The sequence below is a fragment of the Branchiostoma floridae genome, chromosome 1 (assembly GCF_000003815.2).
Source record: "Branchiostoma floridae strain S238N-H82 chromosome 1, Bfl_VNyyK, whole genome shotgun sequence".
Lineage (NCBI taxonomy): Eukaryota > Metazoa > Chordata > Leptocardii > Amphioxiformes > Branchiostomatidae > Branchiostoma > Branchiostoma floridae.
Genome location: NC_049979.1, coordinates 24,448,232 through 24,473,756, shown reverse-complemented (window position 1 = coordinate 24,473,756; position 25,525 = coordinate 24,448,232). Strand labels below are relative to the sequence as shown.

The following is a 25,525-nucleotide window of genomic DNA, read 5'->3' as shown; positions in this document are numbered from 1 at the left end:
ACGAGTATTTGGAAACGATTTCGAAAACGCAAGAAGCAGATCAAGCCCGGCAAAGAATCAGACCGACCTAGCACTCCAAGGCTGGAAGAATTATCATCGCCAGTGGCAAGTGCTACAGTAACTTCATTTGGCCAGAGTGAAATGTGGCGTACAGCAGGCCTAGGAAGAGAGTACCGCATGCAGCTGCAGCCTTACCAACGTGACAGGCCTGTGGCAATTCCCCAACAACCCACTAGCGAAAATTATCGTCTGACGAGAGAGAATGAGTTGAAGAGGGAATTGCAACAAAAACATGACGAATGTTTAAGTCTTAGAGCAGACATTGCAAGGGTTAAAGCAGACCTTACAAGTGTTACAGTAGACCTGAGACGAAAAGAGCGAGAGACAGAAGACTGGAAGAAGCAAGTTGAGAGACATCAAAACGCAGAAAGAGACATTCGTGATGAACGCCACAAACTACTTCAAAAGGAAAGTAAGCTGTGGGTATGGCATCGTAAACTGCAAGGAGAACAAAATGCAGTAGGGGATGCAGCACAAAAACTGCTACAGTCGGGTAAATACATTAATCAGCTCGAATACAAGAACCGCATTTTACAGAATGACTTTGATGAGGCATCTTCACTCATCGATGCTCTGAAGGAGGAATTACAAGACAAAGAATACGGGTTAAGAAATATGATAATGGAAAAAGAAACAGAACTAAGGCATGCAAGAGAAGATTTAGACGAAGAGAGGAACAACAAAGTGGGACCAAGACATAATCAGGGGGAAGAAAGTGAGGAAGAACTAAGCCGGCTACAGTCTGAGAAAGACATGCTGGAACAGAAATTGCAGGAAGCAACTAGGGAGTTGCAATTGAGAGACATTCATGCCCAACGAACATTGCAGGATAAAAACGAAGAAATCGCTCAACTGAAACACGAACTGAATACATCAAAAGAATTGCTGCGAAGAAAGTCAGAGAGAGCTAGTAAAACGGAGTATGAACTAAGGCAGTGCGAAGAGGAAAGGGACAATGAAGCAAAACGAGCATTTAAAGATATAAGCTGTCTAACTGACAAAAACGAAGTCCTGCAACATAAACTTTCCGCGACAGAAGAATGCTTGGAACAGATGAGAAATGACACAAAGCAGACAAAAGAAAGAGAACTTCATGACTTAAGGGAAGCTTTTAAAACAGAAAATCAACAGTTGCGGACTCAGGCTGCTGCCGAGATAGAAAGACTTAAGACCGAGTATCACTTTCTTAAGGCCGACAGGGACACCTTTAAAACCGAGAGAGATTCTCTTAAAGCCGAGAAAAACTTCCTTGAGACCAAGATAGACTCCCTTAGGGACGAGAGAGACTCCCTTCAGCGACAGTACACCGAAGCCAAAGCAGTCGCCGAGAACTTTCAGTACAGGTACGTAACATAAGAGGAATTCGGTTTCAATCTATACCTATCTGTTTTCTTCCAGCCTTCCATAAGTCTAACCTTACAATGGACACGCACATACAAACAAACAGTCGAACAGACAGACAATCAGACAAACACAGGGAGAGAGAGGGAATTATGAATAGATATAAATGTGATTATAAGACGAAAATAAAAAGGCATACAATGCAAGAAAGTACATCATTTCAGGACGTACTTCCCTGATCATTTCTGTTGGAAAACAGACAATATTTTATTTTATCCCCTTTTATCAGGCTGTCGAAGGAGTTCAGCATACGGCTTGCCTCTGACGAGACCAACATGGAGAACATATCAGTGAAGCATCGACCGGCAAAAATCGCCGAGAAATTCGCCCAGATCGAGAGCAAAGAATGGGTGGAAGCAAAGGAAATCCTTGATGACTCATATGACGACGAAAAGACAAGCATCTGTCTTTTACTCAATATGCTCAAGGTATGTATGTTATAGACTGCGCTACGTTGGACATGGTGTCGCTGCGTTCTAAATTGAAATTGTGTTACCCTTGACTTTATAATGTGAGTGTCATGCAAAACGTACACGTGTGATAAAAGACAACAATGCACACAAAGCGTCCATTATAAGGCTCCTGTTTTACCGCCATCCCTGCCTAGTGGAAAGGGGGTCTAACATATGTAACTACCTTTCATCATTTCTGTCCAATAGTTTGCCTGCAAAAGTGCACAAGAAGTCTTCGACGGATTCCTCAGTTCGGAGGCGTGTCGTCTGTACAGCCCTATAGCTGCAATAACGAAGACCATGCTCGAGGATCAGGTATTAATTTTGGTTCACATAAAAAAACAAGCGTGGGTAAATGCATGTTTTCAGCTTTCATTATGATTGATACATAAGGATATCCCTGTCGCTCAATTAGTACTGGGTATCAACTTCACAGTTAGGCCCCTTATTCCAATTAGGCCATGTTGATTTGATTATATGGATGACATCCTCTATGAACTCCAAAACTGATGCGAGCGAATAAAAAAAAATTGGCCCCCCAAAAAAAGTTGCCTTCAGTATGAAATCAAAGTGGCCAGGAAGGTTGAACATATAGGACTAAACACACATAGTATGGTATACCAACAGTTAGGTGTAGGGACCAGTACATCATATGGGTGCAAAACATTTTTGTCTTCTTCTTCTGGGACTAATCCGAAAAAAATACAGACCTGAAAAAAAATCAGAGGAACAGGTTTGGCCAATTACAAAATGGACACACTATGTCGGCAGGCATTTGGGGTCTTACCGGGGGCCAAGAAGACAACAAAAGCGAAGTCAAGTAGAGTTTAGAGTTTATAGTACCAAGTTTCTACAGTCAAATGTACAGAGACAGTTAGCCTTTATTACATGGAGATGGGATTTTAAAATGCCTGTGGGAGTCGTATAATCCACCAAGCAGATTCCTTTGTAGCAATATTGACCAATTACCATTGTTTTGAGTATTGCCAGTTCTCAAGTTTGCACAGACAATTAGGTCCAGGTTCAAGTCCGGACCTGGAAATGATCCTCTGGACCTGAATTTTCTGTACTGGTACCTCCAACCAACAATACATTTTTTTCTTTCTGTCCTTTCACATCTTATTCTTTGACTTTAGATTTATTGGCATTCTATGGCATTCGATTATCTGTTTTCTGATACTTTTTTTTCAATCTACGGAATATTTGTGCTCATTTTACAGCTGCTTTGCACAATTTATTGTGTGGTCGAAAACTTTTTTTGTTTGGAAACGGCCGAAAATTGGTGCGAGCGCGGATGTCATCCATATAATCAAATCAACATTGCCTTAGCTGGTGACTGGGAGACCTGGTTTAAATGCTGGGAACGGTATATTGTTTATGGACTGATTCCGTCTTTCGTGATGGACATAAAATGGAGTCCCGTGTTCGAGAGATTATCTTACGCATTTTAACGGGGCTAGTAACCCCTCCCTATTAAAATATACCCCGCTACAGAAACAACAAGGAAACCTACTGACCTATGTGCCCCTATGCGGTATAAAGTGAACAACAACAACAACAACAACAATGCTGGATACATTAATACCTATCAAATTGGTTTAATTCCTCCAGTGTAAACCTACTAGCATCGGCGTATTCAGTACATGACTTATACGTTTTTCCTTATGTTACGGCACCAGAATGCTGGAGGTTCCCCACCGGTACCTGGCTCCATACTGAAAGAAATCACGGCCTTCCTGAAGGGGACATGTGGAGAATGCGACATAGAATCACTAACCCAGGTAAATGTCCATGTATATGGTGATAGAAGCTTAGCAATATGCCAGAACGGTTTCTAGAAAATGTTTCTCTCAGCATTCATTGATATCAGGTGGCATTATGTGGTACAATATTTGCTCATTGTAGACATGAACATTGTAAGGACGAAATTTGATCATCATTTCTCATTTTGTTTGCATTTCATGTGCAACTGAAACTTCATGTCACAATACGTTAGTGGCAACAACTTTTAAAAACTTCTTTTTATGTATCCACTCTAGAGCGTGGTGGAGAGAATGAAAGAAATGCACGGGGAAGACATCGTGCCAATTCTACAGGATACAAATGTGAAAGCATTTCTCCAGACTTGCAGCCGTCTGGCATGGCAGATGGCCGTCCAACAGCCTCCTTTGACGGTTGTAACATCTAATATTCAATACGACGATAGATGCCACCAACTATGGTACAACAGTCCGCCTCCTAGTAGAGCTAAGGGTGTCAGTAGAGGTGAAATTGACTTCTACATTTGGCCTGAGCTACGCCAGGCCGAGAATGTCCTTCACAGAGGCAGGGTATGCCTGAAACCTAGAAACTTAGTGTGTAGTGTAACTGCGCTACATGTATAATAGACAGGGAATACAATACGGGGTATTCTGTATCACCCGAGATACCGGTCCGACCGCGGGTCATATCACCCGACGACCGATACCCACCTGAGAAAGCACATTTGCAGAAGTTCAGAAACTTCCCACAAACAAAAAGATCTTGCATGTAAGAACATCATTAATGAATGACTGAATGAAGCAGACCTTTTATTGTACGTTTCTGCCCGCATAACATAAGAACAGGTTAGGATGATAAAGTTCCAGGTAGTTCTAAATAATCTACGAACCAGTACTAGTGTTGTAAGGACGTGTTATCTTACAACTAGAGTCTAATGTATGCTAGTATGTACAAGTTCGACTTCTCGCTTCTTAAAACAGTTGTAAATGTAAGGACAGATGGAGCAGGTAATCTAATTGCATAAGCAATGTACTTTTTTCCATGCTATCTAAATATCGAACACTGTAAGGATCGAATGACTTATCCTGTACACAGTTCAAAAGAGTATTGCTGTATAGTGAACAGTCAACAATAAAATGACACTCGTCTTCTATCTTATTGAAGTTACAATATTGACTGGCGCTTTTGTGTAAAGGAATGCGGATTTGTCTATCTTTTTCAACAATGAGTTTGTGTGAATTAATGTGGAGTTTTGTGATGGCTATTCTATGTCTAATGTTTGTAATGCTTCAATATTTTCCTCATCACAAGACGTTTTAAGTAATGTATATTCCAACGTCCGAATTTGTTGTCTGTAGGGCAGAAGTACACGTAGAAGCTGTAGGATGCCTTCAAATACGATTGATATACGAAAACGTCTGAAATAATAGATAAATGGCGCCTTAGTTTCCTGTACTATGATATACTCTGGTGAACAGCATGTAAGGAAACATTAAAAGTATTGTTGGTTTTGAAGTGTACATTGTATCTAGAATATGCCGTCCCCGTCTCTATACCGAGTCACAGAACTGGTCCCAGTATCCGCAGCGTGACCCATAAGTTAAGTTGGAGGACGGTAGCTTGGAAAGCAATAGTAGTGTTCCTCCCTCCTTAGATATTGAACAACGCATAGGGAAAAACTAAGAAGCATGATATGTATGTCTATATTGGATTAATTTTGATTTTGGAACCAGTGAATTTGTATTAGAATTATTGTATATGAAAATGGCAACTCATAATGACATGAATAAAACAGTCCTTAATCGCCAAAAGAGTGTCATGAGTGTTCAAGGGGCAGCGGGGTGTTACAAAGTGAGATTTTAGTTTATATTCCAACAGAAAGTCATGTACATTTTGTTTCAGGCATATGCACTATATTTCAGTTTTAGGCGACACACATTGGTATTAAACACGCTGTGCATTCAATACCCACACACAGACGTTGGTATGTAGTATATCGTGTTTATGTTTATCCTGGATACTATACTGAATACCAGCCCTACACAGACCATCCCCTCGACTCTAGGGCGAGGGAAGTTTTACTCCTGGCTTCCACTTAGTTTAGCAAACTGTTTCCAGGCCTCATACAGGCCAGCTCCCCAGTTTTTGGTACAGCATGTCAACCCAAGGAAATATTCCCACAGCCCTCCCAGTGTTAATCACATCACATGGTTGTTTATACAGACGATAAGGACGTGAGCAACCCTTGTCATAAAGTAGATTTGTGCAAAGAAAGTCACAGTTTTTACTGTAACGCTATTCTAGTCCTCAGAAGTGACAGAAAAATATTTTGAAACAGAGTAAAACACAAAGGATGACTCGTGGCCTGTGAAACTAAAAACAAGACGACCTCCAAAAGTGAAAGAGTTACATGCTTTAGCGATGACTCACAGGTGTGAAACTAACAACAAGCTTGACCCCTAAAAGTGAAAGGACACACCTTAAACGATGACTCTCACATGTGAAACTAAAAACAAGATGACCTTCAAAAGTGAAAGGGCACATACCTAAGCGCTGACTCAAAGGTGTGAAACTAAAAACAAGATCATATATCACGATTCAATGTCATTAGTGAGGCCGAGCAAAAACAATGTGTTAATGTGTGTGTGTGGTGTGTGTGTGTGTTTGTGTCTATATATGTGTGTGTGCATGTGTATATGTATCTGAGTGCGTGTGTGTATGTGTATGTGTGTGTGTATGTATGTGTATGTGTGTACTTGTCTGAGTGTGTATGTGTATGTGTGTGTGTGTGTGTGTGTGTGTGTGTGTGTGTGAGTGTGTGTGTGTGTGTGTGGTGTGTGTGTGTGTGTGTGTGTGTGTGTGTGTGTGTGTGTGTGTGTGTGTGTGTTTGTGTGTGTGTGTGTGAGAGTGAGTGTATATACATATATGTGCCGTGTGTTTTGTAGAACCAACATGCCTACACGTATGAAAATGGTCTTGGGATCATACGTACGTAAGATTAATGGCCTTTATGTTTTCTATTCCTATATCTCTGAAACCAAAATTATTCGGCCCAATTTAAAACCTAATACTAAACATACGCATGGCACAATAGGACAGTGATGCATAATAGGCCAGATACCATGTAGCTATTATACTACAATACCACAAATTGGACCACGATTTAACAATTTCGAAAGAGCTCCATGGGGAATAAATTTTACAGAACAAACATAACAATAGAGCATGCATTAGCAGAATTGGGGTGTACATCTAGCGTATTGATATGACATATGATGAAGCGACCACAGGTCATGCAAGTTAGGTGACTTAACTGAAGCAAAAATTATTGGAATCAACATCTATGTTAATAGACAATATAAGTTCCGAACACGATTTCACACCGTTATAGTAAAACTAGATATACGTGAAAAGCCCCCTTTCCACCAAACGGCAATCGAGTTAGATTTGGGTAATCATTGATACATGATTGCAAAATGAGTGAAAGTATGATCTAAAGGACAACAAAGTATACGAATATCAACACGAATCGCTCTTGATTTATTCATGAAAGTTGTTGAGCGTTGTGTGGCATTTTTGGTCGTTCAGGGGTCGCTCAAAGGTCACAGCCTCTACTGGAAAGGGGTGTAAGGTACTAGATATAAATTGACTCGAATTCAATTAAATTTTGAATTAAAAAGATACCATAAAAACTTTCTTGAAAACAACTACTAGTATAAGCAAACAACAAAACAAGTAAAAAAAAACAATTGCGCATGCCCCATGGTTAGATATAAACATACGCGCTTATTGGCTAGGGCGGAGGGGGTCTATGTTTTGGGGGTCGATTACAACTTACAACACTGAGTCGCCAAACGGTTGGACATAAAGACAAACGGGGCCTTTCGTTAGCAAAATGGCGCAGTCCCTAGATATAGATCTTCGCAGTCTCCTAGAACTTATTCAAGCTTTTGGAGATTTACAGCAGAGCGCTTCGGGCCAAGAAGGGCAAAGACAATGGCTTTTGGTAGCTGCGATTGATTTCGGAACCACATTCAGTGGTTATGCCTTTTCCTTTGCCTCCAGTAAGAACACTATCATTATGAATAAAAATTGGGGAAGCGAATCAGGGTTTCAGCTCCACAAAACCGAAACATCGGTGCTTCTCACCCCAGAAGGAGAATTCAAGGCGTTCGGCTCGGAGGCTTCCAAGGCGTATGCTGATCTTGAGGAAAGTGACGCTAAGGAGCACTACTACTTTCACCGTTTCAAGATGAAACTCCACACTGAGAAGGTGGGTACTTTCTTGACTTACCTAGATAGAGAAAAATATTCCAAACGAATCATAAGTGTATCCCCGCTAGCACTCTGTCTCACTCACAAGTAGAAAGAAACATCACATAGAAATTTGAAAATTAAAACACAATTTGATTTCCAAAACATGTTTCGTATGGGGCTGATATTATGTTGTGTTTCAAGATACAGATCTGAACTGAGAGGCATATAAAACGACTCATATAAGATACCCGTACCCACGCATGTGTGTTTTACATAATGTTTTCAGACTTTATCGAAAGACACCACGATTGAAGATGTGAACGGGAAAAAGCTACCGGCACTCGACATTTTCGCCCATGCCATGCGTTACCTGAAGGACCACATGCTGAACGCCATTAAGCTGACTGTGTCCGCTGAAACGACGCTAGAGAACGACGACATCCGCTGGGTACTGACTGTTCCTGCCATCTGGGACGACAGTGCGAAACAGTTCATGAGACAGGCAGCCTATAAGGTCAGTTTGAACGTTTACTAAAAGACTCAATAATCCGTGCATGTACATGTAGTACTACGGTCTTTGTATGTAAGGTAAACAAATGTAGGTGGCGTAGTGTTAGTGCAGCGGTTAGAGTGTTTTAGGTTCTGTAGTCGAGTCCCCTGACATAGGACAAAATGTTTTGTCCTTGAGAAAGCCACTTTACACGACTTTCCTTGCTTCATCCAGGTGTAAAAATGGATACAGTACATGATTTGGTTGTGTGTATGGTTTGGGTATGGGGGCGGGGGTCGACCGTGCCCTTGACATAGAGGACAACAACACGGCCTCGAAGGCTTTTCTCAACAAAATTACGTTTCCTGACAGGAAAGTAAAAATGTATGTTGTCCCTGCCTTAAACTCTACAGGCCGGAATAGCCAGTGAAGCGAAGGAAGGGCAGTTGCTGATCGCACTGGAGCCAGAGGCAGCGGGGATATTCTGTCGCCAGGACTCAACCCAGAACCACCTTCTGGACATCAAGCCGGGAGACCGATACATGATCGTGGACTGCGGCGGTAAGGCCCCATTCTACTAGACGGCGATCGCGCTGTGATCACACTGCGACCTACATTGGATTTGTGCAACCCTTGACTAACTAGAATATCATGCAAAGAACAACACAAACAAAGCGCAAAAAGAATGCTTTTTAATCTATGAAGTATATGTTGAGTGTTCTGTCCATTAGGGTATAAATTGCATATAACTTTACCTGATCGTAGTGTAGTTCTAAACTAGCTCAATGTCTCTCACTTTTATCTAGCACATTCACTTGCTCCATGTGGACAATCAGCCCGACCTCGAGACCACGTCTAGCAATGAATTAAACGGTATAAAACAACAAACAATCAAATATGCCATGTTTTTTTTCTAGGCGGTACTGTAGACATAACAGTACACGAAATCAGTGAAAACGGCAAAGTCAAGGAGGTGACCACAGCGTCTGGGGGAGACTGGGGAGGCACGAAGGTGGACGTAGCGTTTCTCGGACTACTGGACAACATCTTCGGTGCAGACATAATGACCCAGTACAGAGTAGCGCACCCAAATGAGTACCTCATTCTCCTCAATGAATTTGAAACTAAGAAGCGGTCCACTGGCCCCGGTGATTCCGAGATAGTCGCGGTTCACCTGGGGTACAGCTTTTTTCAGTTTTACCGTGAGCACAAGGAAGGGTGTACTGCACAGCAGGCTATAGAGCAATATGATTCAAAAGAGGTCGCATTCTCTAATGGAATGATTCGAATACACCACTCAGTCATGAAATCATTTTTCACACCAGTTATTGATTCAATTCTTGCCCATCTCGACAAACTGGTATCAAACGAAGAAGTGACCCCTCTAAAGTACATGTTTATGGTGGGTGGCTTTTCCGAGTCTCCCATACTGCAGCACGCAGTTAAGGAAAAGTTTCAAGGTGCGTGCACTGTTCTTGTACCTGAAGGGTGCGGGTTGTCTATAATCAAAGGTGCAGTTATGTTTGGGCACAACCCTTCTTCCATAGCGGCCAGAAAGTCCAAATACACCTATGGAACTGCGGTATGTGTGCCATTTGAGCGAGAGCACCACCCAGAGAGGCTGAAGGAATGGATTGACGGCAAGTTATTGTGCACGAGAGTGTTCACGAAGTTTGTCGAGGCAGGGCAGTTAGTGACGGTGGGTGAGGTTTCGGAGCATGTTTTCTCTCCGTCCTCACTGCTTCAACCGGCTATGGGCATTGAAATATTCAGAACAGAAGAAAGAGAGGTTCATTATTGTGATGACGAGGGTGTCACCAAATGTGGCTATGTAGTTGTGCGCTTACCACCCCCTATTCCCGGCCTAACCCGCGCAGTACGGGCTACACTAACCTTCGCTGAAACTGAAATAAAAATTGATGCCTTTGCCTTGGGTAGCGGTCAGAGGGCATCTACAAAAATCGACTTCCTACATGACTGAGGCTATCGCTTTGGCTAAAGGGGTCCTAAACTCAAGAAGGGAGCGTTAATTTCCATAAATTCGCAATCAGCAACATTTTTGCAGAATTCCTGCTGTGGTGAATTACGCAAGGCCTGTTTGTAAAACTCACTAAACCCATGCAGACCCTACCCATGCACTTCCTATACGTATAGACACTTCCTTCATCTTGAATATTTTCGGCATAAATGAGGGTGTGTGCACACCATGCGGCCGATTGTTCACAAGATATCAAGCAACACATAACAACCCCGATTGGTTCTGTAACCGAACTTTTGTCAGGCCATGTCAGACACATTGTATTCAGCCATAGGCTGAGCTGACTTAATTTAATAAAAGAGTACTTAGGAGTTTAGCACATTACTGAATACTTTTGGATATGCGCAGGGGTACTAGTATTGCGTATATCGTATAATGTGAAGTAGCATGTATGCTTTACTTCCTAAAATCAATATCTACCGAATAATAACACTCTCTTGTGGAGTTTGGGACTCCTTTAACTACGTATACTGTGTGCAGTATCACACATTAGGCACATGCATTTGTTTATTATAAAGCCTAAGCGTGAGAGAACAAACATAACCCGACGACAAAAACACTGATAATTCGCAGTTGTCACTGTCGCGGTTACTTATACAAGAATCTAAAATGCCTTGGGAAGCTGTGTTTCGTCCGAACCCATAATCCGACCGCATTCAATCCGATAATAGAGGCGTCGACAGACATCACATTTCCAGCCACATTTCTTAGGTACTAAGGAGTATAGCACAGTGAAAAAGGCATTACAAAAAGCCGGTTTCTTGTATTTATGTCACAGAAAAAGACGGTACAGTGAAGGGAGTCTGTTTTAGCAAGGAGCGTTTATCAACGAAATCTCCTTGGTTTGAGGGGCTGCATACGACTACCGAGCTCTTGCAGAGATCGTACCAAAAGTTCATGCTTAATAAGCACGATCCAGATGTGTATTCCTGTTTTTTTCTGAAATACAAAGTTAATGCATTCTATTATAGGTTTTAGTGTTGTTGCTATATGTGGTGTCGCCATGCACTTTGACTGACAACGTGTATTTATTGTTTGATTTATATCGTCTAGCATGGGTTGATGTGATACTTTATATAATGTACATTTGTACATAACGTTTATGTATGCTGTTCTTCATGGACCCAGAAAGCTCGGTACTATTAAACAGGAAACTTGGTGTTCAAGCGCCAGTGTCACCTATCAACATGTTGTCTTACAACGATGTATAAGAGAATACGTCAGACAAGTAACTTTCATTTCTTCCGGAATTTTATTTGAAAATATTTCGCTTTGAAGAAAATGGCTGTTTCATTTAGGCTGACGATCGCAATCTGACCTCACTGGCTATGAAACTTAATAATTGGAATATACTATGGAAAAGCATGCCTGAAACAACAAATAAAGGGACGAAGCGTAGGAAGATTCATTTTTGATGTATGAAATTAGCTGTTAAGAGCTATTTCGATTTCTAGGTCGCAGAGACCTTGTACAATGTGGTTTATACATGTGCTAACCGTAAGGGATACCGTAAAGTATTGAAGACTGTAAAACACTGCATGTGGATTATTTCTTAAGAATACAAACATTACAGCAGCTGATATCCTGTTTATCATCTCATATAGCTGATGTCCTGTTTATTTACCTTTAGTGGCTTAAGCATTATCATATTTGAATTTTTGTTATTACTATTCTTATGTTTGATAATCCAGAATTTCAGTTATATTACTTTAGAATTTCTGTTTGGTATTGTTATGGTTATATTGCAATCTTTGGTTATCATTTGCGTTAGTCTTGTATATAATTCATCGGATATTTAATTGGTACTATTATCATTATTCTGTTGTGTAGTTCCCCAAGTTTCTTTGTTGTTTTTTTCTTTAAAAAATACAAAAAGGGGGAAAAATACAAACCGAATTTCCAGCGAGCTATTTTCGAATTTAGGTAAATTCATTTTGAAATTATATCGCCTTGTTGTAAACGCATAGATCAATGTATCATTTAATTGGATATATGTAATAGAAATATAGTATAAGGACATTAATTGTTATGTTAGATACGTCCAATGAAATGTATCCAATGAAATGTCATACAATTATACATGGCATGTAGTATCTGACCTGTACAGACGAATAAAATCTCCAAATTTCAATTATTGTGTCAGTAGTTATTCGTAAATTTTGCTTCAGAGTTCAATTCAGAATAAAGTCAGTGAGTAGTTCTAATACCCAAATAGAGGTACCAACTGTATGTCGAAAACAACTGATTATCAAAATCATCACAAGATATGCTTGTTCTTTTGAACAATAGAAAAAAAAAAGGAACGTGAAGAACGGAAAGGGCACATTGTGCTTTTAAAAGAAGAAGAAAATTACGAATCTTAGCATTCGCAAGGGCGTAAAAACTATCTCAAACATGATCTGGATGATTTTTGAAAATCGAGTTTAGTAAGGAAGTAGTCAGAATGCCCCCCCCCCCCCGCACACACAAAAAAAAAGGAAACTCAGCTCTAATCATAGGTAATACATACGTACATACACAATATAAAGTCATACTCTTATCGAGTTGTAGCATTAACAAAGGTAATTAATCATAGGTGTTGCCATGCATAACCTATAAGTAAGCAGAACAAAATGGCTGTGGTTGCTATTAGTGTGGTTTCAGTTCCTGAGCCCATGGCGCATGCGCAAACATGTACTACTAGCTAATCGTGCATCGTATGGCAACTAGTAGGCCACAAAAGCTCCCCACATTCCGCCATGGCCACCCCAACGAACAAGACGTACCTTATGGTTGCTGCCATTGATTTTGGCACGACCTACAGCGGCTATGCCTTTTCCTTCATGTCGTCACCAGAAGATATCATCATGAATAAAAACTGGGGTGAAAACGTCGGTTTCCAGTCGTACAAAACACCAACATCGGTACTTCTGTCTCCTGAGAGAGAGTTCGTGGCTTTTGGCTTCGAAGCCATTTCGAAGTACACTACCTTACTCAAGGAGGAGGAGGACAAGGAGTACTACTTCTTTGATCGGTTCAAGATGCGACTGCATGCTTCTTATAAGGTATGAAATTGTTGCTACGTGCATTTGCAGGGACGTTCTTTGAAGCTAAGGCGACAACCTAAAATTTCCCTTCGGTATCTTTATGGCAACTATGTATGCACTTAAGTTTGCGTTTTGAAATTTCTGAAACAGAAGGCAAATTTTTGATGTTTTTTTCAGGACCTGGACAGAAGCGTCTACCTGACAGCTAAAAACGGGAAGACCCTGCCAGCTATGGACGTGTTCTCACACGCCCTACGCTACCTGAAACAGCACATGATGGGGGAAATAGCCAAAGTCTCCCAGACCACGCACATCGGTGACGAAGACATCCGCTGGGTCATCACTGTTCCCGCCATCTGGAACGATGCAGCGAAACAGTTCATGCGCGAGACCGCTTACGACGTAAGTTTAAAACACATTTAAACCATACGTGTATTCCGAGGATACACCCATAATTACAAAAAGAACAACTTTGTGGTTTCACTTTCGTTGTGCATGGAGGCAATTGAGACCAAATTATAGCTAGACTTATAACAGACTTAGTTGGAATTTTCTCGGACTAAGAGTATGCTAATGTCTCATGTTTGACGGGCCCGACTTAGATTGACTTGCAAAGATAGGTAAATCTTTAGTTTTAGTTTCCTTCGGTGCTTCTCTGAGGCTTAGTGTATATACTCGTACATGAATATTCTAAGGAAGTCGATATTTCGCCGTTTATTGTGCCTATGCTGCTCAGTCTGCATTCTATGCATTTCACATCGATATCAAGCAATTCCTATGTTGGCACATCCATTTCAAACATAGATCAGACAGAGACAAGTGAAACAAAACATTGTACCTCTAATTTTTCAACAGGCAGATATTGTGTCTAAAGCAACCCCCCAACAACTAATCATCGCGCTGGAACCTGAGAGTGCTTCGCTGCACTGCCGAGAGCAGCCTGTTAGCCACTTCCTGGGGGAGAGTGGAGACGGTACGGACAAGCTGAACATGCCGGCCGGCACGCGCTACATGGTCGTCGACTGCGGAGGTGGGTTTTAATATTGGGCTCTTGTAAAGGCGCTTATCCGCTGTACGAAATTGTTGTCAGTGTTGCATACAATTATCACTAATAAACAACACATTTAACCAAGCGCAAAAGATAGATAAAAGATATTTCATTGACATCGTAGATGAAGCTTTCGTATTAATTCTGAACATTCATTGAGTTGTATCTCTGACACAAAGGCTATAACGTTAGATACATACAGCACGGTAGTAAATACACCAATAATGCAAAGGACCAAACTTTACATGCCATAATATATCGGAAAGAGGAATACAACTAGGAAATGCCTTGGTAGAAACAAATAAGAAACTTTCCTGACAGTACGAAAAGGGCATTGACTTTGGCGGGACCTAGCCCTATCTATCTAAAAAAAAAGTTGACTTATGATCAATTTTCACATCTTATGCACCCATACCGTGAGCATGTAGTAAATAGTCATGGCAGTAACCGGCTCGATATTTTATGAAAATGTCTTTCAGTGAACCTTTGTCATGAAATTAAGACTCCAATCTACGTAAAGACTTTTTTTCCTTTTTCAGGCGGAACAGTTGACATCACAATGCACGAAGTTCGTCCAGACAACAGGGTCAAAGAGGTTTATGCGGCAACAGGTGGCGCATGGGGTGGGACACAGGTTGACGAGCGGTTCGTAGCTTTGACAGAGTCAGTGTTCGGTAAAACTTTCATTGACGACTACCGCACGTCCTATCCGTCCGAGTGGCAACAGTGGATGGAATCGTTTGAGACAAAAAAGCGTTCCACCACTACAGAATCCGGGTCTGTCAACTTCCCAATTCACTATCACTTCAATGATTTTCACAGGCGTATTAAGGGTGGGGACGTGAGAGAGACCATTGATAGCTGTCAGGTAGACGGGGTGCGTTTCTCAAACGGGTTCCTTTGTGTACAGGGTGAAAAGATGCGAGAACTGTTCAAGGAAGTGATAGACCATATCCTAAACCACGTAGAAAAGCTAATGCAGGAGGAAAGTCTGTCCGACGTGGCATACTTTTTCCTTGTGGGAGGTTTCAGCGAGTCCCCATTACTCCAACATGCCTTTAAGAAGAGGTTTTCAAATCATGTCCGTGTTTTGGTCCCGAATGACGCCAGTTTGGCCGTGGTGAAAGGGGCCGTTAAGTTTGGTCACACTCCCCACTTGATAAGCGAGCGAATCAGCCCCAGAACGTACGGCGTTAGATGTGCGTCTCCATATAACAGTAGGCTACACAAAGGGGAGGAGGAGGTCATGGGCCGTTGCATGAACGCTTTTGACAAGTTTGTGGAAGTTGGTGAATCGGTCCGTGTAGGGACCGGTAAAAAGCATATCCACTACCCCCTATACCCAGACCAAACAAAAGCCTCGATAGACGTGCATGGGTCACATGAGAAAAACGTCTATGTTACCACCGCCCCAGGAGTACACAGACTAGGGGTTACCACGCTAGACATGCCCGACACTACCGGGGGTACAGACAGGCAGATAGAAATAACCTTCTATTTTGGCGACACAGAAATCGACGTCGAGGCTGTAGATGTAACTACAAGATCAAAAGCAAACGTGCATGTGGATTTTCTGGATGACGACATAAGATTTTAGATTCAAAGAAACATTTGGCCGTGAAAGACAAACGAGAGGTTTGGACGATAGAAATCTTTCCAAAACGAGTTGGGCATTAGGCAATATACGGTAGCGGTGCATAATAAACTGTGGGATATGGATGGTGTGGTAGGGTACAACTGACCATGTATGGCAACTTTTATTTCCTGTAAGATTGACCACAAGCTACCCCTGAGGTCACTAGTTGTGTTTCAATCCCTATTTTGGTGACTTGCAAGACCATGATTTTTCCTTCATTGTGCAACGACGAGAAGAAAAACAAAATTATATACTTTTGGATATGTATCCGTCAAATAACAAATTGACAATATGAGAAATCATATTTCCACATTGTCTTCGCTCCTATTGAGTGGACAATACGCTTCAAGAAATAGCGGTGCAATATTTCATGTTACAAAGACTTGTCATGGAGGAGATGTCACGATTTTTACGTATAGAAATGTGTAATGTGTACACTTCGTCAGATAAAAGTGTGATCAAGAGCGGCAAGTTAGGTAGTAACTGATAGAAAATCCGGGTATACTTGTAGTTTGTGTAATGTATAAAGAAATGTAGACATGTTATTTAAAGATTTCTTTTATCCATAGTAGACATTACGCGCAGTTGTAAGAGCAACTTTGTTGTATTATATTACTCGTATATTATAATCATAAGTCTAGACTGGATGATAGAACGAATAGTTTACATGTAATGCGCATATACAAAAGCTTGGGTAAATGTCTGTTAAACACGATACTTGCATCTGTTTCTTACTTCCGGTAAAAGTTATAAAAAGGATCTATAAGAGAAACCAATCATTTATCAGTCATTGTACACGCAGTACTTAATGCGCTTATTTGGTGTGTTTTACAAATGTGTATCATGCTACTATACTATACTATACACAATATAAAATGGCTTAAGTTCACATTTTTTCATTTTATTCCTCTCCCTTTAAACTATGTATCTTGGTAGACAAATATGATCTCACTTTCCCCCGCTTAGCTGTCTGTTACCTAAGGAGTGATGATCAAGAAAAAATATTATACGTGTAAAATAACTGTATGGGAGAGCGTGTACATGTTCAGCTGTGCAAGTGAAATTACTTTCACTTTCACATTCACCTGTAAAGCATGTCAGAACAATAAAACTATACTTCCTCGCTGCAGCGTTTAAGTCCAGACTTAAGCAGTGTTCAGTTAAAGTAAAGTTAAAGTTAAAGTTGCCCGTGTTCAGTCAGACTATGTTAATTCTGAATCTCTTAAAGCAAATCACATTCACATTGACTTGACACAAGGACATGAGACAGTGACACCTCCACCAAAGTTTTGGCTCTAACATTGATCGCACCGAAACAACTCTGGCAATGTTGTGTAGTGACAACTTGAATGAGAAGGGTATTTGATTGAGATAGAAGGTTTGCTTGTCTAAAATATAATGACAGTTAGTGTTTTGCGATGACTCATAATCGCTAGAAATCCGCTCAATGGCGCCTAGTCGCCAAGGAATATTCTCCGAGCAGAAGTTCCTAGCGTGGTCGCGATTTTAGGATTCTAGTTTTCCTCATACACAACCCCTCCCCCAACCCCGACCGAAACCTTTGCATGGACAATGGCAACATGTACGCTACAAACATTTAGCAAGGGTTCTAGATTCACATCCGACTAGTAAGTAGTTGGTTTTCAGACCGAATTGTTCAGACCCTTCCAATTCCTACGAAACGTAGACTTCCTCTCGGAGTCCAAAGAAACCTCATACTTCTATGATATAGCAGAGCTCGACGTGTGCTTAGATAAGAATGTGACATAATGTACTACTTAGTGCCCTCCCCATCTGACGTTAACACTGTATATGTAACTCAAACACGGGAAGAAATGTGGGAACTTGAGAAAGCGCGTGCTCCTACCTGGTGTATGGTGTGCTCCCTTCACATGGAAAACACTTATTCTCCAGTCAGAATTAAGTAAATCCAACGTTCTGTTACTTGTAATTGTTAGATATTAGTCCTAGTACGTACGTGAGTACGAGCCACCGCGTTACTCTCAATACTATGGTTCGAGCAAGCCCAACCATTGTTTACTGTTTATATGTGGGGCCGTATTAAAGCAATGCTGTGGTGTAGAAACTAATTAAGCTTGTTCACTTGTAAATGGAGGCAGAAGTACTGCCATTTTGAGACTTGACACATTTAGTAGTAAAACTGATTTGAGCCTTCTTAAAAAGGTTTTGTTAATTTCCTTTTCTTTCTGTCTTTTCCTATCCACTCATTGTTATCAGTTCCTAGATGCGATAGGAAGCGAAAAATCAACTTACATCCACCGTGGTTGATAACATTGCATATGATATTGCCCTTATTCCTCTCGAGCCGTCTAGCTATTACCTTCATATTCAGCTTATTAGTACAACAAATAAGTAAGAATCTTGGTGTGAAAGGTCTCACAAGCCTCTCTTCATACTGGGCTCTCAAGATTTAGAAGCGCGCAATCTCGCCAGTATATCTCGATATACAAAGGAAAAGTGAGCCCAGTGAAGTGGTTTCCTATTTCCCGATAAGCGTCAACATGTAATGTATAGTCGCACGATGTCTGGTTATGTTAACATTCCTCCCGACAGTTCAAGCATTTCAGTAACGTTAACGTTATTGTGTTTCATAACCTTTGAACTTCATGTGTCGCTCAACCTTTGTTTATATATCTGTAGCTGAGTTGTTAAAATCCGTAATGTCATACATGTAACACACCGGCTACCTACAAAAATTGAACCTTCTTGTTTGACATTGTAAAGTCCCTATACAATGTACTTGACCAAACCTTACACAACACAATCTTCTAATCAAAAAGATGAGGGTTTGATGGAAAGTAGCTCCGCCCGAAGTGTAATATCTTCACTTATTAGTGAATGCTTACTACTACTATTACTGCCAACATACTATTACAATTACTATTACTATTACTGCCAACAGATATAGCTTGTATCCGTGTGTAATCCAATGAATTTGTTGCATGCAAAGGACTTTGTAGGACAACTGTAGAAACGTTGAATCACGAAATCTAAAAATAACTCCCTTGTGGCATAGGTGTTTACTACAGACTCTGACCAAGTTATCTGATCCATCTCCAGCTTCAAACCAGGATATGGCAGGTTGCCAGTGAAACATGTGATCAGAGTCGCCTCGGAACACTGAATTCAAATGAGTTTTTTTTTTTATTTTATTTATGGCGTGCCGCGGTATTGTGTACACTGGTTGGTTTTGTTGACAATGGCCCGGGTACGTAAATGTACTTACGTATACTCATATTTCAACCTGTTAAATGGTGGACAGCCTCATTGATCTCAACAACATAGTTAACTTTCATGCTGGGGCTACAAATCACAATATACAAAAACAAATCCGTTAAAACTGATGCAAGTTTGATTAAGGTAGGCAATACTGCTACGTAAGTTATATTTCAAGACCATAAGTGCAATGAAGTGCTGTATGTACCTGTAACAATGTAACTGTCACTGGTAGAAGTAAGTTCGAAAGTTAGATCATTTCCCACTGCTGAGGAGTTTTCTTTAGTCTCTGCCGCTGGATGAAGACGGATTCGTCATTATCTACTGTCTCATGTATCAAAAGCGCCTTCTAGCAATCGTGAAAACAGCTGCAATGCTTCTCCGTAGAGCGTTCTTCTGTGAAAATGCATTTTGCTACGCATGTGCAACACGTTTTCTGCAATGGCGATAGACGAACAGCTTATCGTTTTACATATTTCAGAAATATTGATTCCTGGACGACCAGAGGACGTCACTGGAGTCCGAGTATGATAACTTCACCGTTGATGGCATCGAGCTTATTTCCGCCCTTTCCGTTGACGATTTGCTAATACATGTCATTAAAGACAAAACAAGCTAACATTCATTCGCATAATTCCACCAGGTGCCATTATACCGCACCTCAAAAAACGTTGTTATAGAGGCCTTCTCAAGATTGTCTTCAACACCTGAATATCTGAATTGTATTACATTTAGGATATTTAACATTCGGTATTCAAGACAATCTTGGTAAGACCACTATACTAACGTTTTTTGAGGTGGCGGTATTATGGCACCTGGTGGAATTATGATAGTCGATGTTATATCTAGAACTGAATGTGCTGATGTTAAGTAAGTGGTTTTAAACAAAATTTCTGGGCGACTCTTTTGATCCATGAAAAAATTTGATGTTTTGATTTATAAACATAACGTTAAAGAATTCATAGGACACACAAACACACCTGTCCTTGGTGCTGAAAGCAATACAATATGAATACCTGTTTTATAGTGCAATGTGAGTAACATTATAATTATGACCTAGCGTGCCGGAATAAGTCACATACTCCGCTACAAAACACGTCTGTAACCCGACCAAAATAGATTTATTCACTTATAATTTATTACGGAGTTACACCTCACATCAAGTTCAAAATCATGTTGCAAATTATTCATCCCTCTGTAGTAAAGAAAAGGAAACTATGCAATTATCAAGAGACGGTAAGACTAATTCTTTCTATTGATGTCACTTACAACTCTTGTTACTTTCAACAATTTGGACAGTTGACAATGGAGATCGTTTGAATAAATAATGAACAAAGTTGAAGCAAGTTTCTCGAACCTTTCAAAGTACGTAGTTGGGGGGGGGGGGTATGAACAGTTAAAAAGATGTGCATTAGTTTAGCTTATTTACTTACTGGTATCAAGCTAATCATCCAATGGTTATGTCCAGAAAGACAGCTGATATGTACAATATGTATAGGTTCAATCTATTGATGTTTTTTACAAGTACAGTGAATTATTCATTACAGCTTAACATCTTTTCTAAGGAATTGCACAGCAACTTACATATGTTACTTACTTACTTAATATGTTTATTACATAAACAACAGCAGAACTTCTGTTCCAGAGTCAATTTATTTTACCACACTGTGATAATCACATAGGACGCGACATTACATCAGTGCCAAGTCTTCCACTTTTTGACAATCTTCAACATTTTAAATCGTCTTTTATGCACAACAGTTTGTTAATGATATTGTCTTTATTGTACATCTAGTGGCTATTTCTCATCTTTTAAGGACAAAATTGCATGAAGTCTCTAGGGTTAAACTTAAGTTTTCATTTACGCTTAAGAATACATTCAGGATAATGTAAAACGTAGTATCCATTTATGATATCTAAATATCTGCAGAAATATAAATCGGTGTCCTAAATTAAGAGTTATTAGTCAACCAAGCAACCAACCAATAAACAAAGTATGACAATACACAAGATTTATATCAAGACACATTTTCTATGTGCACAACATGACGTCACAGAAGCCTGAGAACTGGCATTTTGTGGATTCTCCACCATCCTAGCAAACAGGGCTGTAAGTTGGCGAAACAACTCTTGGTCATTTCCCCTGACACCAAGTTCCTGAAGAAATGTTGGCAGTACAGAGTAGAACCTGACCTTACGATTACAGACCTTACAGAACGGTTTCCCATTAAGACTGTCTGCGTCTAGTGCGACAAACTCTACAGGTGACTTGAGGAAAACGTCCACTGTTTGGAGATACATTTGAAGCAGTAGAGTGAGGACATTGTCTTCTCCACAGTGACACTGTTGGAGTTGCTTTTTCAATTTTTCGAGGAATTTTGACGGCAGTCCCTCAAGATCCCGTTTCAATTTATTCAATTTACTTTGCGATATCTTTCCAATCACCTCAACTGCTTTGTCATCAAGACACTCAACTGTTTTCAGTTCGTCCAATTTTGGTTCAAACTGTCTATTCTCTGAGACAACAGACACCATTGTCCATATCTTCTTCATGACTTCCACTGTATTTTCAACTTTTCGTTTTTTTTAAGTAGCTAATTAATGCACTTGTAATTGACTCACTCGGTTTTATCAAGTAATGAAATAACGGTGTCATAGTACTCCCCATAGTCCAAGGTGTCCAAATCATTTCGATTCTCTCCTATCAATGATTGTGATGATGCTAAGTCTCCGAATGCAATATGATAAGTTAATGATGCCAAATCCTCTTGAATGGATTCACGCAAGGCATTGAATACGGCTATTATCATGTTTTGGCTCAGCCTCTTTTGATCAACATTGCAAAAATTGAAGTCCCATTTTCCCCCAAGTTTTCTTTTCATATTATCTTTGATGCCCTCCCACCATTCTACTGGAATCGTGTGCCATGAGTTATTTGAGCCACTTGAACCAGAAAAGGCGTAACATTGAACTTCACAATCCTTTTCATTTGCCGTGAAAGATGATCGGACCATAGTCCACTGTTTTGGAGGTTCACATTCCTTTTTTACTGCATAGTCTCTTATCCACTCATAAATCTTCTTGTCTAGGCCGTCTGGATTTGGGCCATGTCCAGCGGTTTCATCTGGATTGATGCCAAATGCTACCACATACAAGGGTCTTTCTATGATATCTTTGAATATATTCCCATCGGAATCAAGTGCAAGAACCTCATCTCCACCCCCACACAATGCTTGTTTTAACAGATCATCAGGTGTGCTTGTCATGTGCCAAAAAGTACCTTTTGCACGTCCCTTTGAAAATACTGCTATGTTTCTCATTTGCCTCTGCAGAACAGCAACCTTCCTGTCCTCAGCAACGTTTTCATCACAAAAATACCCCCTAAACCTGTTTCGCCAGTTATTTGTCATCTGGAAACTTCTCTGCAATGTCAACTTCCCTGTACTTCCTGTCTTCCTGAAACAGACTGTCCCATTAGCTTATAGAGCAATGCTCTTGAGCAAAGATCCCGTTCCAGTACGACTCTTCTATATACTTCTCGTCACATTGGGCCACCTCCATCCCGGCAGGAAAAGTAGCCCTACCACCCCCATAGTCATGCATATATGAGTGCCTGAGCACACATTTACGTACAATCTCAACAGCTACCTTTGCTGCACTTTCTCCATTCGCTAACTTTTCCTGATGCTGATGGAACTCATACTGCGTATAGGAAGCCTCTTCCCTTTCAAGTAGTGCATCAAGAGGTCCAGTGGGACAATAATGTTTGGTCGTACCCATCTTACAAATAAAGAGAGTAAGACTGGAACTGAAACAAGTTAGATAGTTCCTTCTTTCTGAGGGGATATCTCTCAGCACTGCTACATATACGTACAATTTATGTTGTCACTATAGATACCGCTAAATTTTCATTGTCATCATTAACATAACACTTCTAAAACTTCATAGGAAATGAATAGAAGACTTCTATCAGAAGAAAACATCAAATGAGTAATACTAAAAATTACAAAGGCACTGGAGGGTGAGAGGCCATAGACACTGATGATAAATGTTGAAGTTCATCAACAACAAAACTGCATATAACTGGGTCAGGGTGCAGTTTTCCAGGGACAATGTCACCTGTACTCTGATAAGCTTGACATGGATTGTTATCAAGGCAACTAAAAATAAAAGGTCCTTGTAAGGCTACTATAACCTCGGTCCAGACCTCTTCATTAACGGACGTTCCAGAAGCGCCAGTTGTTGGGGTTCATCTGGTTGCTGCGGTTGTCTCGTGCAGCTTTCGAATCCCTCCAAGTCTGACGACTGCTACCACTGCACACAATGAATGATATGGAAACTGATTCGAAAATGTCTATTTGGTAAATGGCATTTGATCAGGTACAGACTCTTTCGGCGGTTGACTACTCATAGAGGAGCAAAAACCTTTATAAATACGCCTCCTTACAGTTCCATTAGATTGTGGACGATGTCAGAGGTTAAGGACACCCTAATACATTTACATAACATGATCCACATGATTCCAGAAAAACCCGTCTTGACATGTTACCGGCCTTAACATTTGACCTACTAGGTACACCTCCTCTTTGGACTGTGAACAAGCTTAATTGAACACGTGATCATTAATCAAAACAAGCAAAGAATCTGTATGTGTTAAACACTTAATACCAATTTTCACATGTAAAACAGTTTATGGTCTCGGTTTGGAGTTTGTTTTACGATTCTGGGCCGATTTGACCGTCTCTCGGAAAAGCGCTAGCACTTCAAAAAACATCGCTTTTCGGACAATTCAATGTTTCCGACAGAAAGTGGTGCCTTGTTGCTGACCGACAGACTCCGTTGACTTTTTCTTTAGAAAGGATATTTTTGGTAAAAAAACATCAATAAATTTAAATGTGCACCCACAATCTGCTAATTTGGGGGCTTTTTTTACAGGCCGCTGGACGAAAAAAAGGAATTTTCCTGGGATGATGACTAATATCGAAATATTCTGTATACTGAGTAAAAAGGAAGAAAAGTTGCAGGATACATTTTCACATAGAATGTACAATCTGGGCAATCAGGCGACGAAACCGCGTTACCGCTATCGCGCACTAATACCAGGAAGTGCTCGCCGGACGACCAAATCTGTGCCACCGAAAAACGCTACGAAGAACGGACTTTTAGGGAAATAAAAAAAGATTATGCACTGCTGTAGTGGTAGCCGAAAAATTGGGGGCCAAAACTAAGGGGGAAACCTATGATTTTATAGAAAAGCAAATCCTAAGCTTAGATTTTAATCTTAAATATTAAGCTTTAGAAAGTTTCATGATGGAACACGTGACTGGTCCAGAAAAGCCGGACCTGAAAAAAATCAGTAGACCGGATGTTGGACCGATTCGAAACTTACCTGTTTCCGGAGCAGCAGCAGTAACCAGCGACTAGCACCACAAGTACTCCGGCAGCCACAAACTTTGGCTGGACAGGCATCGCAAGTGGCTAAAAGCTGACTGAGAAAGGGTGACCGATTAATGAATGTTTATTTGCAAGTAGGTGCCCTAAGACTAATTGGAAGTACTTGGACTAGGGAAACATACATGTGGTATAGAGACACAGGAAACACAATTCATGTGGTATAGAGACACAGGAAACATACAAGCCATGTGGTATCTTGGCTGGGCTTCGCGAACGAAGATGTGGTATAGAGACACAGGAAACATACATGTGGCATAGCGATATAGAAAACACACATGTGGTATAGAGACATGGAAAACATACATGTGTTATACAGATATAGGAAACATACATGTGGTATACAGATATAGGAAACATACATGTGGTATACAGATATAGGAAACATACATGTGGTATACAGATATAGGAAACACACATGTGGTATAGAGACATGGAAAACATACATGTGGTATACAGATGTAGGAAAAGTACATGTGGTATACAGATATAGGAAACATACATGTGGTATACAGATATAGGAAACATACATGTGGTATACAGATATAGGAAACATACATTTGGTATAGAGACATGGAAAACATACATGTGGTATAGAGACATGGAAAACATACATGTGGTATACAGATATAGGAAACATACATGTGGTATACAGATATAGGAAACAT

General features: G+C 40.5%; 3 protein-coding genes and 1 long non-coding RNA gene across 4 annotated transcripts in view; 3 read left to right on the top strand and 1 right to left on the bottom strand.

Moving 5' to 3' along the window:
• Window positions 1-2,386, top strand: LOC118417653 (golgin subfamily A member 6-like protein 22). The gene is made up of 4 exons (XM_035823323.1): window positions 1-1,403; window positions 1,691-1,889; window positions 2,121-2,228; window positions 2,372-2,386. The coding sequence occupies exons 1-4, from the start codon at window positions 142-144 to the stop codon at window positions 2,384-2,386; spliced, it is 1,584 nt and encodes a 527-aa protein (XP_035679216.1). The 5' UTR covers window positions 1-141.
• A 5,369-nt stretch (window positions 2,387-7,755) lies between these two features.
• Window positions 7,756-10,415, top strand: LOC118417568 (heat shock 70 kDa protein 12A-like). The gene is made up of 4 exons (XM_035823199.1): window positions 7,756-7,947; window positions 8,218-8,445; window positions 8,835-8,982; window positions 9,339-10,415. The coding sequence occupies exons 1-4, from the start codon at window positions 7,756-7,758 to the stop codon at window positions 10,400-10,402; spliced, it is 1,632 nt and encodes a 543-aa protein (XP_035679092.1). The 3' UTR covers window positions 10,403-10,415.
• A 2,780-nt stretch (window positions 10,416-13,195) lies between these two features.
• Window positions 13,196-17,223, top strand: LOC118417478 (heat shock 70 kDa protein 12A-like). Its single transcript, XM_035823085.1, has 4 exons — window positions 13,196-13,503; window positions 13,663-13,887; window positions 14,341-14,515; window positions 15,073-17,223. Exons 1-4 carry the CDS (start codon window positions 13,198-13,200, stop codon window positions 16,128-16,130), a joined length of 1,764 nt encoding a protein of 587 aa, XP_035678978.1. The 5' UTR covers window positions 13,196-13,197; the 3' UTR covers window positions 16,131-17,223.
• A 6,210-nt stretch (window positions 17,224-23,433) lies between these two features.
• The window catches only part of LOC118424786, a 5,057-nt gene continuing 2,965 nt past the window's right edge, over window positions 23,434-25,525 (bottom strand). The window contains exons 2-3 of the long non-coding RNA XR_004832244.1: window positions 24,796-24,895; window positions 23,434-23,720 (exon numbers count right to left, since the gene is read on the bottom strand). This is a non-coding gene — a long non-coding RNA (uncharacterized LOC118424786). The remainder of the gene's footprint in view (window positions 23,721-24,795; window positions 24,896-25,525) is intronic.

Coding starts and splice junctions, on each gene's coding strand:
- LOC118417653 (XM_035823323.1), top strand. CDS start 142: ATGTGGCGTACAGCAGGCCTAGGAAGAGAGTACCGCATGCAGCTGCAG. Junction 1,404..1,690: donor GCCGAGAACTTTCAGTACAG/GTACGTAACATA, acceptor CCCTTTTATCAG/GCTGTCGAAGGAGTTCAGCA. Junction 1,890..2,120: donor TTTTACTCAATATGCTCAAG/GTATGTATGTTA, acceptor TCTGTCCAATAG/TTTGCCTGCAAAAGTGCACA.
- LOC118417568 (XM_035823199.1), top strand. CDS start 7,756: ATGAATAAAAATTGGGGAAGCGAATCAGGGTTTCAGCTCCACAAAACC. Junction 7,948..8,217: donor TGAAACTCCACACTGAGAAG/GTGGGTACTTTC, acceptor TAATGTTTTCAG/ACTTTATCGAAAGACACCAC. Junction 8,446..8,834: donor TGAGACAGGCAGCCTATAAG/GTCAGTTTGAAC, acceptor TAAACTCTACAG/GCCGGAATAGCCAGTGAAGC.
- LOC118417478 (XM_035823085.1), top strand. CDS start 13,198: ATGGCCACCCCAACGAACAAGACGTACCTTATGGTTGCTGCCATTGAT. Junction 13,888..14,340: donor TGCGCGAGACCGCTTACGAC/GTAAGTTTAAAA, acceptor ATTTTTCAACAG/GCAGATATTGTGTCTAAAGC. Junction 14,516..15,072: donor CATGGTCGTCGACTGCGGAG/GTGGGTTTTAAT, acceptor TTCCTTTTTCAG/GCGGAACAGTTGACATCACA.